Source organism: Homarus americanus, unplaced genomic scaffold (genome assembly GCF_018991925.1).
Source record: "Homarus americanus isolate GMGI-L3 unplaced genomic scaffold, GMGI_Hamer_2.0 scaffold45299, whole genome shotgun sequence".
NCBI lineage: Eukaryota > Metazoa > Arthropoda > Malacostraca > Decapoda > Nephropidae > Homarus > Homarus americanus.
In genome coordinates, this window is record NW_024753650.1 from 721,812 (window position 1) to 738,575 (window position 16,764).

The window sequence follows — 16,764 nt, forward strand, 5'->3', positions numbered from 1 at the left end:
GGGTAGAATATTCCATAAAATCTCTGTCCAACAAGCAAGTCGACACACTGGGTAGAACAAAGGAGAGATATAAAGTCACATTTTTCCATTATTTTTATTAAAAAAAAAAATAAGTACTGTAATTAAAAATAAAAGCATAGTCAGTTCCTTGGAAGACAAAGGAAATAATAAATGGTTCATGCAAATCTAAAATCAAAGTTAATTCTACACATAGGACTAGACATTGGAGTTGACAGCATTTATGACCAACTTGGTTCCTCGTGACAGTTCAGCTTTACACTATGACTCCTACCAGACAAGACAGCCTCAACAGCTGTTTCCACCCAACAGTGACGTGACTCTGGATGCTAAGCCAAACCAAAGTTCTCCCACCTAATGACTAATACATTAACTATGCCAAATAAACGTTGGTCAGTTTTCTGTTTTCAAAGGCGCTCTTTTATGGCAAGCGCGTGTCCACTTAATACTTTATGGCCACATTAGATGATCAGATTATAGTTACCAGCTGACACTTTCTTACCAAAGAAATCTATTATATGTTGATCACAATAAAAAGCAAAATCATAGTACAGGGGTATATCTTTTTATCGCAGCACCCGACCAGAAACTTTATGGAAACCAAACGATTTCATTAAGTGAAGGAACGAACAGAACATATACTGTGTCAATAGTCTTTATGATAACTGATCAGCTCAAACCAGAACAAGACGATGAATGACTTTCACCTACGTCTGACAGCTTCAGAAACCTTGTCAAGTCCACACACAAAGCCCGACTTAAAATGATGAATTACAGGGTATAAGGTGTGCCCTTATGTCAAAGTCTAAGCCTGGGGACTTTCACAAACTTGCATGGAGTTTGTATTGACAAGAATTATGCGATGACCAATAAAACACAATATTACCAGTCGAATAATCCCTTGAGAAGCTCCAGTAATCTGCCTATTATACCTGGCAGAGCATATAGGGTAGAGGAACGCCACATTATCTCGCTTGCCATGCTGGAAGAGCTGGATGGGTATGTTGGAAACTAATTTACATTTCTTAACACTGCTCAAAACTACTCTTAAATATCACAAAACATTCATCACATACACATACAGATTTAACTTAATTTTTCCATATACTGTGATGTATTCCCTACAGACAAGAGAAGGGGAGAGTTGCACATAAAAAAATACTCCAAAATCCACAAACATTCTTTCCACGAATTAATCACACTTAACAGCCTATTGTTAGAAAAATATATATATTGTACACATATACTATATATACCGTATATATCTACAAACATGTTCTGGGATGGGTCTTCATCATTTCCATGTAGACATGATAAGGGAAGGGGTGAGGAGAGTAGGGGAACAAGTTGGTGCAGTTTCTCCATCATATCTCGACAACCTATGTCGACTTGCACCTGGGGTGAGCCAACACATGAAGGTCAAGGGTAGACGGCTGACAACAAACTACTGTAAGTTATATCAACAAAAGTGTTTAGTTACAACAATGTGAGTTCAGTTTATCTTATCATAAATATACACCTCACATGATCCTGGGTCCATTATGACCAGGCGCCTCTCTGCTCAACTTGTTCCAATCTACTTTCCCCCGACCTTCCCGTACTGATAACTAAATACTGGTAACTCGAATTCCTGATGCAGTACAGTATCACAATTTTTAATTTTTGTTCTACCTTGCTATACGTTGTGCTATCAATGAGATAATATTTTTAGACACAAAAATTAGTCATTTCATTATAAAGCCTTACAACAGGAACAAAACGTGTGTCAGATAAGTCATAGCCACAAAAGGAATAGTTAAAACCTGTCAAAACACTGACCATATATGGGTGTCACTGCAATAACACTGCGTGGCTGGGTCCTTGAACTAATAAAATCTACATGCAAAGGGTAATGACATCCAGTATAAACATCACAAAACCATTAAGAGTATCAAAATAACATGAAAACACAGAGCTGTAATATTTAGTATAATTAATAATAGATGGGTACAATATAATGAAATCGTTCATATATAAAAATTTTCATGTGGAGGTAAAAGTGCATATCCTTAGTCCCATGATTTATAAAATAGGTCCTTCCCCTAGATATACAAGGGAGAGAAAAATAGGCACTCTCTGGGTATTGCTACAATGGAAACTAAAACCAGGCGAGAAAAAACATATACATGTATGGGTTATATGGTAAGCCAAGGTCAAACTTGTCTTTTAAAAACTATGGAATGTTTAAAACTCAACAAAGATAAAAATACAGTACTGTACCTGCAGTTTTACGAACGAGGAAAACATAACAGAGCTGAGTGGATACAAATAATGTGAAGACAGAGATTCAAGATGTAACAAGAGTTCAAGCTTGTTATGGGGAAGCTTCATGTGGCAGAATGTGTTGAGCAAATGATACACAGTGAAAGCCAGGTGCAAGTTGATCCTCATGTTGTGGGTGACAAGTATACTGTACTGTATACTTGCTTATTCAGTCAAACCCTAACGTAATGGCTAGATTAAGAAGATAATGTTTTTTTATTAGTATGGTCTATGGAATGATGCTCAGACTTTAAAAACTAAATGTACGTGGAATGTAGTGTGGGAAAAAAATAGAGAAAGAGACTGTACGTACCACAACTCTCATGGTACTTTAGGGACAAACACAGAAGACATACCAATTAAATTCTTAAGGCACTTGAGTAAATTGACTTCACGTTCACTCTAAGAGCCAAGTTGAATCATTTCTTAAGGCACTTCAGCAAATCAACACCATTACATCCTAATCTCACAACAAATATATAAATTAATGAAGTCACTTAGGTATATCAACAAGAAATTATGATATCAAAGCCATTATCAGCATCATGAGTATCTTCAATGTGTTCAGAAGCCAATGTTGATCTCTCACTGTATAATACTATTTAGCACTTTTTAATTACGTTTAAGGCACTATATATCACTTCTTGGCACCTAGAATTGTCTTTATTTCCATTTATCTGGTAACCAACTGCTTACTTAACACTGTATAGTACAATACTTTCATTTACCTACTGTATGTATGTATCATGAACAAATTTGTCCCACAAGTCATTCACGTTCACACAAAACAAATCCTAGATATCCAAGCCATTTCAGATTTCAATGATTGTACGACAAATATTTTCATTCACAATAGGTTTATAATTTTTCTTTCCCGATACGAAAATTGCTTCAGGACTTAGTGGACGTACACACTCTTCTGTCTCAAATACCAAGGGATCGGTAAAAAAAATTATCTTTTTGATTTCTCTGATGTTCCCAAAAACCTTCATTGTTATGTGAGCATTCTTTTACACATTTTGGATACACTCTCTTGGGAAAACACCAGGGAACCAGTAAAACCTAGAAACACCAACGGATCCTTAAAAAAAATTCTAGAAATTCATCACTCCTCTAATATCCGCTAGCAACATAAAATTCAGTTAAAAAAATCAATAAACCGCACAATCTTCCGAGACTCATTAGGAAAATATCTTTTTGGTGCTCTTGACATTCCTGAGGACTTCAATGACCTGGAGCCTGTTGAGTGGGCAGGAAGAATAGAGAGAGTGACAGGGCGAAGGTTCGAGTCCTGTGGCCAGCTGACCCATATGTGCCGCCAGCTGGTAGTTGTAGGCGGGTGATCCAGGGCCTTCCAGCACAACATAGTTCCTGGAAATATTAGATTAATAACATGGAAGAGTAATAATAAACAAAGATTTTCGTTTTTTATAACGTTGGGGTAATTAATTAGCAAGATTTAGTGACGTCGAGCGCGATTTTTTTTCCCACTCAGATTTGAGGAAGAGAATATTTGCAGTTTTTAGTAACAATCTGTACAATAAATCAAATCATGGCAAAGAAGCAAATAAGTCCAGGCATTAAGTCACACACTACACAAATTAAGTTATAATATGTATACAGATTAGAGTTTGGACAGTTGCTACACATTAATTCATGCCTGAAAGACTGTTGTTGAATGAATAGAGGCAGTAATACCTAAGTGACAGAAAGGAGTTACCTGTATCCTGTAGCGAGACATAAAAGGAAATTTGCTTTAGACGTGAGATATCAGTACAGTATTTCTGAAATAAATATGTGACTGTCCCAGGATTGTGTAATGTGACCTAGGCTTTTCATTACACAAAGAAAACACACAAACACACAATTACACAAACACAAGGATGATGAGGGACTGCATTAAGTGAAATGGGGGATTCTTAGTTGACTACACACGAAGGATACAACATGAAAGTAAGGCATGGAAGATGTCAAAATTGTGATCTATTACACCTGAACCAAAGTCAGATTTATGAGATGTGGAAAATGTTTTAGTTCGGATGAAATATACAATAACTGCAAAAAATATACAAGTTCTCCAAACTTAAAATGCATAAATAAAACGTGAGTAAAGTGAGAATATCAGAGTGATGGCCATGTCTAAGAAGTGTCAAGAACAGGAAATGGTATATTAGATCAGTTACCTTAATTATGTTTATCAATACAGCCACTAATAAAGCAAAATTTGACAAGATACAGTATGGTGTCCTCAAGTCCATTATATTCACTCACTGACATCCAATATACCATTTACATTCACTCATCCATGTCCACGGCTCCCCTTCATCCACTCACCCACGTCTCCCCTTCATTTACTCATCCACGACTCCCCCTTCATCCACTCATCCATGTCCACGGCTCCCCTTCATCCACTCACCCACGTCTCCCCTTCATTTACTCATCCACGAATCCCCCTTCATCCACTCATCCATGTCCACGACTCCCCTTCATCCACGTCTCCCCTTCATCTACTCACACCTGCATCCTCAAGTCCTTTCATACACTGTCACCCACATCCACAAGTCATCTACACTCGGTTTCATTCCACCATCTTCCATAACACTCCCATGACTTTTAATTCATTCACTGGTGGTCCACAAGTCCCTTTCCTCACACTCCCATGTTAAGAAAGTCAAGAAAATTCACTCGAGGGTCTTAAATGTGTCTTACTCCTCATTACCCAATAAATATCCGAAGTCCTTCTCTCCTTCACTTTCTCACATCCACAAGGCTGTACTGTGCATAGGACTTACCTGAAGAGTCCTATAACGTCCTTCTCAAGTTGGGTTAGTTCGGTGCTGGAAGCTTGGGCGTGTACCTCACATATGAATCGAGGCAGACACGAGTAGAGATCAAAATAGAAACTCGGAGTCTTCACATACCAACCTGAGGAAATATGGTTGTGTAGGTCATTGGGTTAGGTTGGGGAGGTAGAAGAAGAGGAGGTTGGTAGGTTGACAGAGACAGGTCGAGTTAGAGAGAGAGAGACAGGTCGAGTTAGAGAGAGAGAGACAGGTCGAGTTAGAGAGAGACAGGTCGAGTTAGAGAGAGACAGGTCGAGTTTAGGTCGAGTTAGAGAGACAGGTCGAGTTAGAGAGACAGGCTGAGTTAGAGAGAGAGAGGTCGAGTTAGAGAGAGACAGGTCGAGTTCGAGTTAGGAGAGAGAGACAGGTCGAGTTAGAGAGAGAGACAGGTCGAGTTAGAGAGAGAGACAGGTCGAGTTAGAGAGAGGTCGAGTTAGAGAGAGAGACAGGTCGAGGTTAGAGAGAGAGACAGGTCGAGTTAGAGAGAGAGAGACAGGTCGAGTTAGAGAGAGAGAGACAGGTCGAGTTAGAGAGAGAGAGACAGGTCGAGTTAGAGAGAGAGACAGGTCGAGTTAGAGAGAACAGGTCGAGTTAGAGAGAGAGACAGGTCGAGTAGAGAGAGACAGGCGAGTTAGAGAGAGAGCGAGTTAGAGAGAGACAGGTCGAGTTAGAGAGAGACAGGTCGAGTTAGAGAGAGACAGGTCGAGTTAGAGAGAGAGGCAGTCGAGTTAGAGAGAGACAGGTCGAGTTAGAGAGAGAGACAGGTCGAGTTAGAGAGAGAGAGACAGGTCGAGTTAGAGAGAGAGAGACGTCGAGAGAGAGACAGGTCGAGTTAGAGAGAGAGAGAGACAGTCGAGTTAGAGAGAGAGAGACAGGTCGAGTTAGAGAGAGACAGGTCGAGTTAGAGAGAGACAGGTCGAGTTAGAGAGAGAGACAGGTCGAGTTAGAGAGAGACAGGTCGAGTTAGAGACACGTCGAGTTAGAGAGAGACACGTCGAGTTAGAGAGAGACAGGTCGAGTTAGAGAGAGAGACAGTCGAGTTAGAGAGAGACAGGTCGAGTTAGAGAGACAGGTCGAGTTAGAGAGAGACAGGTCGAGTTCGAGAGAGAGACAGGTCGAGTTAGAGAGAGACAGGTCGAGTTAGAGAGAGACAGGTCGAGTTAGAGAGAGACAGGTCGAGTTCAGGTCGAGTTAGAGAGAGACAGGTCGAGTTAGAGAGAGACAGGTCGAGTTAGAGAGAGACAGGTCGAGTTAGAGAGAGACAGGTCGAGTTAGAGAGAGAGACAGGTCGAGTTAGAGAGAGAGAGACAGGTCGAGTTAGAGAGAGAGAGACAGGTCGAGTTAGAGAGAGAGGTCGAGTTAGAGAGAGAGAGACAGGTCGAGTTAGAGAGACAGGTCGAGTTAGAGAGAGACAGGTCGAGTTAGAGAGAGACAGGTCGAGTTAGAGAGAGAGAGGTGAGTATAATGCCAACTCATCACTGTACTGTATCAACAAAGCATATTATTAATTTTGAGACCTAACAGAGGCCTTACACTCTCCCTCCTCCCTCTCTTTATCTCCCTCCCCCTCCCTAGCTCTCCCTGCCACCCGCTCCCTAGCTCTCCCTGCCACCCCCTCTCTAACTCGACCTGTCTCCCTCAAAGACCAGACATTGAAAATTATTACAAAATTCCCAGTATGTCTTCATCTTTGAGCTTCAGAAAATCATTCACCTTGACCAATCCATCCCAACCTATCAATCCCTATCTAACCTAACCTAACCCCTGCACCTAACCAAACTAGCTCTACTCACGAGACTTCGCCTTCAAGGACTTGGCGAAGGAAGGCCCACTGCCCTCCTCCTCCTCCTCCTCCTCTTCATCTGTGGGTGTGTTGTATCCTCCATGGTCGCCCTTCCTCTTCTTCCCTCCATCCTCCTCCCACACGGGCTTGCTGATCCTCCTGCTGACCGGCTGAAAGATAAAGAGAGAAAATCAAACTTCCAGTACAGGTGGATTGATGGATAAGTTGTTGGATTGATTAGTTTCATAATATAGTGAGGATGTGGATTAAGTTGGTGGATCGATTAGCTCATGGTGCATCAAACGTCTGGATAAATACTGTAGATGGGTTGATTTATGAGTGAATATCTATGGCATGAATGAAAGTGTTGAGTGATTGCTGAGTAATCCGCTTGTGAATGAAAGTTATGAAAGTTTTTAAAAATATTTGGTATTACAATAACGTATTTATTAAAGGCACAAATTATTATAAAAGTGTAATTATACAGGGACATGTCGTTTATAAATGGAAAAAAGTAAACTTCAAATATGTGTCCATTTGTAAAAGAAAAACGGACACCAAAATACTGTACTGGATCGTATTGTGGTGACGGGTGAGACAGGCAGGCAGCTTGTATGTGAGGAGAGGCATTACAGATCACACACAACAGGGGTACCTAGTGACAGCACTAGGATCCCGCTTCCTCTATCAAGGAATAAACAATTGAAATTGAATTGATCACACACACACACACATATATATATATAATCTGGCGACGGCCGTACGAGTCACGTGTTTACAGGACCAGAACTTATTGTCACCCAGATCCTGTACACTAACACCAAGTCACGCGGTCGTTACCCAACCAACCGTAACGATTACCACCGTCACTATCTATTTAACAATATTTACAAGCGTAATCAAACTACTGTATACGTAATTTATACCAAAGTGCATTTATTCATAATATCAAGCATTATTCCTAGACACTGGTTATTACAAGACAAGGTTGGTATAATTCTACACAAACTTTCCGGGAGTCGCGCGCGCACGCACGCACACGCGCGCGCACACACACACACACGCCGCGCCAGCATCTCATCAGCAAGCAAATGTGCCATAAAACATTCCAAACACGCGGAAAACATTCATCAGTCAGGTCAGGAATATAATGACAGGGGATCCCCTGAACATTAGATACCCCCCCTACCCCACATTATTTCACCTGAAGATTAACCACCCTAATGTTAAACTAACCCCCAAGGTAGCGTTAAGGCTAAACTTCCTGTGAAAATTTATGAGGGTGTCTAATCTTCAGGTAATCCGACAGTCAATTATTTTACACTATAGATTCATCATGGGACCAGTACTAGTCTTACCCACTATCCCATTACGTCATTATTTATTATAAAGTGAACACGTCATCATGTAGTGGTATGAATGAATTATTACTGACGTTGGTGTATCTGATACACCTTCAAGGAGTCCTGTACTAGAGTGACGATAAAATTAATACAGTATAAGCAATCACTTTAACAATATGGTTCGACTGTGAGAGTGCACGCGTTACATGCAGACCGCTCTCTTTCTCCCTCCCTCCCTTGCTGGCTGACTGACTGGATACCGGACTCAAGAAACAACACATCGTGAGGTCCTAATGCCATTCAAAACCCAGCAACACTCCTCTTAAGACGACGATAGTTACACACACACACCCGTTTTGTTCAGAACATTTTGAAGCCCAGTATTGTGTCGCACCTGTACAGTATATAGAAATACAGATGGTGACGTAGGAGATACCATTAAGAATAACAGAATTCCCATCAATCACAGCACAACAGTCATTCTTAATCATTACCTCACACTCTTTGCCTTTCTCTACCAATCACGTGGCAATACCCAATGATGTCATTTAATGGCAACTTTAAAACACACCAATCAACGGTACGTCTCCAGACCACCCCCCCAATACCTCCTCCAATAACAATGTTAACTTAATTATTCAAGTTTGACCACTGCGCGACAAGATCAACGCTGCCAATAAACAATCTTGCACTTTCCAAAGTTAATTAAGACTTTGCTACCGAGGACTGGAGGCAGCAATCTTATGTTTTGGTTAGGTTTATAAATTATAAACCTAAACTTGGGGCCATGGCCCCCAAAGGGGTCACGGCAAGATTTTAGGGGGGCCATGGCAGGCTAGTGTAAGTAGTATATGTTTGGAGAAAATGTGGAAACTGATTCAACTTTTGTTTTTGTTACTTTGCCTTGTTAAGGGAAAAAAATTTCATTGTGTGTAATCATAATACCCATACGGTACAGTATTGATATTTACACAGTATGGTGCAGCAGCTAGTTTTTAATTTCCAACGGATTCGCTCAGATTGCAAGAATCTAGGTCCAGTTCAGACGAATTCTTGATCTCAGAACGATTCTGCTGCCAGAGACCTCTATGAAGAAAAATCTCTGACTGTATTCTGGTGCTCAATGTATCAGTCATATCCAAAAGTTAGTGAGATCGCACTTCGAGTCCTCTTGCCATTTTCTACTACTTATTTATGTGAATCTGGTGTCTCCACCTTCTTCAAATAGAGAATAAAAGTCGAAACCGGTTACATGTAGACCAGACATGAGATGTGCTTTATCAGTGACTCAACCTCGAATCAGTTGACTGACTGAAAGGAAACAATGTTATCCATCCCATTGAACTAACAAAATATGCATTCTGTTTGAGGATTGAAATATTATGATTAAAATAAAGGAAGAGAACCAGAACAGTTTTATTTTCATCATTATTTGTGAGGGGCTTGGGAGGGAACTGAAGGGGGGCCACGAGGATGTTGAGAGTTCCTCATGGGGGGAATGAAGTGAAAAGGTTTGAGAAACACTGGGTTAGAGAATACACAAGAGTACTGTATAAACATCGATGTACAGGAACAGCGTCTACACATTCTTAAACACTATGTGAAACGGAAGACGTGACTAATTCAGCAAATGATAATACACAAACACATTCATTAAGATGTAACACTAAATGTTCTATACACGTCTCAATTTTGCGGAAAGAAAACAATTGATAAGACGTCATCAAAAGGTTATAGACGTTGGCATCACCGGCTACAAAAAAATAGTGTTACTCCCACAAGAGTGAACTACAACGAAATCTATTACTCTGGTGAGGTGGTAGAATGCATTTGAGACCTGTCCAGTGTCAAAAAATAAGCATAATCATCTCTATGCACCCACAGTTAAGACCGCGTCCTTGTAATGTGGCCTGGGGATATCACGGGGGAGGAGTGGGAGGGTGGGTGGGTGGGGAAGAGGAGGGAGGGAAGGGGTGGTGTCAAACGTATCCCGGGTTAAGGGGGGTTAGGCTAGGTAGGGAGAGAATGTTGTCGATTATGTCAGATTAAAGTGAAAATAATAATACAGGTACAAAGAAATATCACAGAAAAGTCAGTAAACGTATGTTAAATTTTCAAACTCCATCCCACAAATGACACAAGTAGTTGCCAGATACAGCCAGGCGCACCGAGTGAATTTTAACCAAACTGAATCAGAAAAAGTGTAAATAAACATCACTTAGGAAAAAGAAGATAGGGAGGGGAGACGTGTTATACATATATTATTCAGAATAGGGTTTCCTGCAGCCACGAGTCAAGGTGAAAGACTAGTTACTAGTATGAAGTTGTGGGTTAGTAGTGGTCGGCTATTTATCTCCGAGACCTTGAGAGTACCGTAATATGTCGCCGTTTTCCTTGGCATGACGGACGAAGATTGATCTCTCTCTCAATCACGTACCCAGTTGAACTCCCTTCATCCAACCGTTCTTAAAAGACAAGATGGATAATGTGTGTTGGCGAGAAAAAAAGTCACAAGCAAAAAGAAGTTCATAGGAAACGAAGAAAAACCCCCATAAAAACGACCAAGGAGAGAAAAAACATACATCTCGCTGAGGGCACGACTGACAGAACCGGACAGGAACAACAATATATGCAAGGATAAAAATAGACATACCCCTCTCACCTTGGAGGAGCGAGTGGTAGGATTGTGGTCAGTGGATGGGTCGTCATCATCCACCCAAGACGATATCAGCAACACCAGCGACACCACCAACACCCCCAGCAATCTCCGATGACGTTCTGGACCCATCCGCCCACACCCGGTATCTTCTAGTTCTTCTAAATGTTACGATACGACTGGTGGTGGTGGTAGATGGGTGCCGGCGTAGTCGATAATTGCTGCAGTTGCTCTTCTTGGTGGTGGTCGTAGTATAGAAATGCTGCTGGTAGCAAAGTCGCTCTGGCAAGAAATACCCTTCTGGCGCCGGTACTGCTTCTCCCCTCGCCTACTGTTCACAAGGCCGCTGCTGCTGAACTACCGCCACACAAACTACAGCATCTGAACCTGAGGAGGAAAACTGCTGTCAGTGGTCTTGAGCAACCTAATGTGGTGTATAATATATACAGTATATAAAAACATGAAGAACTTGGCTTAAAATTTATAACAGAAAATACACTTGGGTGAAATAAGCTTTGGGATTATCTAGGTGACATAAGCTGGGGGCTAATCTTGGTGAAATAAGCTGATCCATATATTACTAGGATATAAAACTGCAATACTACCCGACTTCCACTAATACACTAGGATTGGCCAATAGGCTTCACAAAAAAAGTTCAGACACGATACGACAACCCAATTCCCGCCAAGTCATATTTTATTAACTGTGCCAATCAAGATTAATTCCCTGGGACGTCTGAAGATCCCGATATCCTGTATGCGGCAGAAAATACGAGGATTTCAATGCATTTCCCTTTGAAGTCTACCTTGGCCGCTCGATACCCAGTGAAGTGCATCTGCGGCTTTTTGTAGTTTCTATTCAGTTCACAAGCCCGGGTCGCCATGGCATTATAACAGGTATTATTTAAGGGTTGTTAAAACTTCAAATGGTACAAACAAAAGGAATATTCATCAGCATTGGTACAGTTTTAAGGTTTCACTGATTCATGGCTAGATTAGGGGTATAATAACAACCATTACCAAACGAAAACACATTAGCGTCTCTGACTTAATCTCTTGATCTGGTTTACAAAAGAATAATGAAAATGAAACTAACCAAATTAACTTCACAATAATCACGGACTGGGGGGATTTAACATGAAATTCCGCTTCCTAAAGAAGTCTGGTTGTTCACAGCACCTAAACCAGCGGGCAGTTTAAGGTATCCACAAGTTTACCGTACTCACGTTAGGTTAGAATATAATATAAGGTTAAAGTCCGCCTTCAAAATTAACAAAAAGAAGAGAAAGAACTCGGAAAGATGAGTCAACAAAGCCAATATACATAACAAAACAATGTACGTCCACGTCAAGTCTTATTTAACTGATAACACCTGCGAAGTTCCTTGCAGTGTGTTATATAAAAGGAGCTGGTCACCATGGCTGTTCATACTAATAATAAAAGCAAGAAAAGCGGTCTGGTACATCCTCACTCGATGAGGTTTGGCAAGACCTGGTTCAAAGATGTCGGGTTGACCTGAACAGGAGGCAGTCTGCCGATTGGTCACACGGCAAAGACTATACGTACAGTATTTGTATACTGTATAGTCTTTGGTCATACAACATTAAGACCGCCTGTCCTGGGCATATACCTATACAACGTCATGGAATATCTACTTTCATGATCATCGTGGTCACTTCATTATCATAATAATAGTTACTTCTTTGTTAAATATTGGCTTAATTATATTCCTCATACAAACTTCATATTCAATTTTGACTATGAATCATATGCTAGCAATACTTAATATGATTTATAACTGATAAAGCAGCTAATAGGAAAACTTCATTGTATAGTATAAACATGTCCGTGTTTTAGAGTCAAGTGATGGTGAAACGGCCACGTTGTTTCATTACTATCAAATGTCAATTAATGAAACAGAAGTAAACATATACCTGTCTTGGGGTAATCACTGACTGGTTGAAATTATTTTATATGACAAGTGTCAAACACCGATTGCAGTATCTTATTAACGATCAGTCAATTCACACCACTCGCTCGACCCGAAATCCTTTACACTTCACAGATAAAGAAATAGATAGAGCCGATGAGATGGTAATTAGTTGTCTTAGAAAGTCATATTTTCATTTACAGATAACCATCCTTACACCTCTGATACCGAGACATACTGCCAGCACACCTATTGTTACTACATATTATATTTACTCTATTATTATGGTATAGTAGTGTTCTAGCAAGCAACAAACATGTGAATAAAGAATCACTAATTAACTTCAAACCTTCTCTTGTTCACACTATGGCCAAAGTTTAACATGAACAGTATGAATGTTATCTGTATAATATGGCAGACGAGGAAAATATTATGAAGTTAAGCTTCAAATGAATGTTTTAGTTCATCATTCACGGATACCACGAGTGTACGTAGTGGGGCAGTTGCTTCCATTTATGCTGTTTTTTCTGAAAATCCGAGCTCTACAATATATTGACCTGGAGGAGCTCTCTGGAATTTAACCTACAGTACATACGGAACTAACAACAAACTAAAAACCATCCAAACTAACCAAGAACAAATGTACCTTAACACTAAATATACATACTGTATATATTACGAAACTGTGTTCTTTGTTTAATCTCCGCACACGCTTCCGTTCCTTACTTGTCTAATGTCGAAAGAGTTTATTCATACTTTCTATGTTTTGTCTGTTCATATAGTCAATGTTAAGAATATAACTACGATCTATGGTAATAAAGTTTATCCCAGTTTCTTGACGCCGTGGTTTATTCCTGCGGTATATGACTATACGCCTATTTTCTGTGTAAATAATTCTACGGGTACTTCTTTTAGGACATGTACTACAAAATAGATGCACAATAGACATCTAGATTTTTTACCATCATTAATAATCACTTGTATATTTGACAACAATGATGGGAAAGATATATAGGTCACCGAGCTTGATTTTCTGTAAACACGTTGAAAATATAGCCCTTACATCCATTTGGGGTTCATTTGGCTCCTACAGACCAGATAATGTAAACTGGGCTCGGAGTATGATATTTTTGACATTAGCAGTCAGCTTATATTGTAAAATTCATGCTGTATTCATACTTCAAAGAAAATTGCACTTACCTTTGCAAAAATTACAACTATATAAATTTATGAACCAAAAAGTTTAACTCCGCTTTTTTACTCAATTTGTTTATTTTACAGAAGATACAGTTCTGAGGCTATTTTTTCCCTACAATAGACACTCACACATCACTTTAAAGCCTTGTTCTATATATGCACCAAGTATAAAAAATTATGTTACTAAGCTTTTTAATGAAAATATTTGATCGACTCCGACAGTTTTGGCGTGGATTTCGCGCAAACCCGTATGTTGCAATATGTACTCCAGTTGGTCTTTCAAGCTGGTCTTGACAAATCAACCTCGCCATCGGGAAGCACTTTGATGAATAAACTAGCCTATCTATTATCAAATTTATGAACAGGATAAATGTACTTCGATACTTTTCTCATTTCCTGAAGGACAAAAAGAGAGAACTTCCGGAAACTGAGCGGGGTTGTTTCCGTGCGCGCACTGGCAATTACGGAGATTGTCTTTAAGTCATTCCCATGATCTATGTTTACAGTCTCCCTGTGACGCATCGCTATATTCTTGCATTGCATCTAAGTAAAACATAACAAAAGAAGAAAAATATCTCGACGGTCCCAGGATTAGAGGCAGGTTTGAGGTTTCTCAAGGGCATTTTTTTCCCTCTTTGGAGACTACATCTTCCAGACGCTGCGCATATTACATGATTCGGTCTTAGCGTTCAAGCTTGTAAGTTACTGACCATAATCCTGTATCAAGTACACTAATGTAGCGGCTATTTAAAATGTTCTACGTGGATTTTTTTTTAAATTCTAGAAACTCGGAATACTGTAACATGCTATATAATAATATCAGACCCTGAACTGTCATGTTTGAAAGTCTAAAATTCAAATTTTTGGGTAAATACTGTAATATAGTTTGATTCCTGGTGTTAAGTGACACCATTGTAAATCTGCTGACAAGACACGAGCCTTACCTCTGAGTCAACACCATCAACAATAACACCCATGATTCTGACTTTCACTAGCCAGCGCCTTGTGTTAATGGCGTGGAAATCCCGTGTTGGCAAGCGCACACAGGTTCAACAGTAAGTTATCGGTAAGAATGCAAACCAAAATTAATCATCGGTTATTATATGCAATTCCGGTTTCCTTTTACAAATAAAATGTGTTGCCCTTGTGAATAAACATTAAAGGGAACCACTAAACAAATACTGTACTGTAACTTTCGATAATCCATTTAAATATTTTTTTACCCGAATGACCGAAGTATGAATTAGGAAAACCGACTTTTGGTTTACTAAAGAAACTCAGTCGGCCATAGCCTGCACAAAATGTTTATATCTGAATATATCAGGAAAAAATAGTGTTTCAATATGGTGTGAGAAATTTACCCTAAAAAAAACACTACATACACATTTACTTCACATGGCTGGGGACAGTGGTGGTTAGGTCAGCAGTGTTGTGGTAATGTGCCAAAACAAACACTTAACAAGAACTGTATATAATTTTTAAGTCACCTCCGTAAATAAGTACTTTACATTGTTTCCCATAACTCCAGGTCAGGACATATTAACATTTATCACTTAAGCTGAAGCAAGGGCAGGCACCCAAACTGGCTTAAGTATTACATACTGTATATAGATACACTCTTAACCCCATTCAAGTGATAATTTACGTAAAATGCTTCGAGAATCTCAATCCAGGTGGACGGATGGGGTTGTTTCGGCGTTAGGTGTTAAGTGTAGTACGTCATGTGGCCCTGGACTTGCACCACAAAGACACCCTATCACCTGGCCCTAACTCAGCTTTTTTACCAGTACCATGAGGCGACGACACCCATGTTTTCACTTTCTGTGGTTGAATTTCTCACACCAACCAAGACGCTTTAACCCCTTACACCTTCCCCTACACCGTATTCACACACACAGACACCTAACACTTGATCCCTTTACAGCATATGTCTGGGAATTCTGTTTATTGTAATTGCGAACAGTCCACAAGGATTAATCACATACCTGTAAGGTCAACACATGTCATCCAAAGTTGTTCCGGTAAAGGCAGTGTTCCCATCTTAAAACAAGTCAGGCGTTTTCCAGGATATTCATCACTCGCGAACTTCTTTTTTTCAATTTGGTAAAACTTGAAAGTTGAGCTGTGTGATAGAACAAAACGTAAATTATACACAAGGAGACAGTCGGTGCTCCTCCGTCTAATATCCAACATTCACTGTTCACGCTCAGCTGTTCTCCACTCTCCCCCCCCCCCCACCGACTCCTTGCACGTGGGAGCAGTTGCCTATAATATTTTTTTTATATATTAAGTATTAAAAATCATCCTTGAAATTATCATTTGGTTATATAAAATAAAATAATCAAAGTATATTCCTTCAAATGCTACATTAATTATATGAACCACAGAAGAATCCAACAAATATATACATGTATTAGAAACGTTGGCAACCTCATAGTGAAAGTGACATGAAGGTCCTGTTTTGTGACGCCAAGTAAATTCTATTTTGCACAGATACCTTATGTTTTTTGCACAGGGAAGAAACTTTTCAAGATATTTTCGATTATTTTGTTGCGCTATATTATGTTAGTGGCCCAGTAAGGGACAGAATACGGCAGTGTGGTGATTCCTTTGACAAACTCACCTTACCTAACGACCTAACCTACCTGCCAGCACTACCCCAGTCAAACAGGCTATCATAGCTCAAAGAAACA

General features: G+C 39.9%; 1 protein-coding gene across 2 annotated transcripts; it reads right to left on the reverse strand.

The window, feature by feature from the left end:
• Positions 1–80: 80 nt before the first annotated feature.
• Positions 81–16,256, reverse strand: LOC121855420. 2 transcript variants are annotated; one of them, XM_042350354.1, is made up of 5 exons: positions 16,057–16,256; positions 10,951–11,331; positions 6,956–7,115; positions 5,112–5,244; positions 81–3,690 (listed from the first exon to the last, which is right to left on the reverse strand). In XM_042350354.1, the coding sequence occupies exons 2-5, from the start codon at positions 11,074–11,076 to the stop codon at positions 3,501–3,503; spliced, it is 609 nt and encodes a 202-aa protein (XP_042206288.1). In that variant the 5' UTR covers positions 11,077–11,331; positions 16,057–16,256; the 3' UTR covers positions 81–3,500. The 2 variants fall into 2 exon arrangements, with proteins under 2 accessions (XP_042206288.1, XP_042206287.1); XM_042350353.1 differs by having other exon boundaries at positions 10,942–11,331.
• Between the last annotated feature and the right edge of the window lie 508 nt (positions 16,257–16,764).

Excerpts from the sequence above, each read along its gene's own strand:
- LOC121855420 (XM_042350353.1), bottom strand. The coding sequence starts at position 11,076 with ATGGGTCCAGAACGTCATCGGAGATTGCTGGGGGTGTTGGTGGTGTCG. Across the intron at positions 7,116-10,941 it reads GCTCCTCCAAGGTGAGAGGG|CCGGTCAGCAGGAGGATCAG; the intron begins GTATGTCTATTT and ends TTTATCTTTCAG. Across the intron at positions 3,691-5,111 it reads GACGTTATAGGACTCTTCAG|GAACTATGTTGTGCTGGAAG; the intron begins GTAAGTCCTATG and ends TAATATTTCCAG.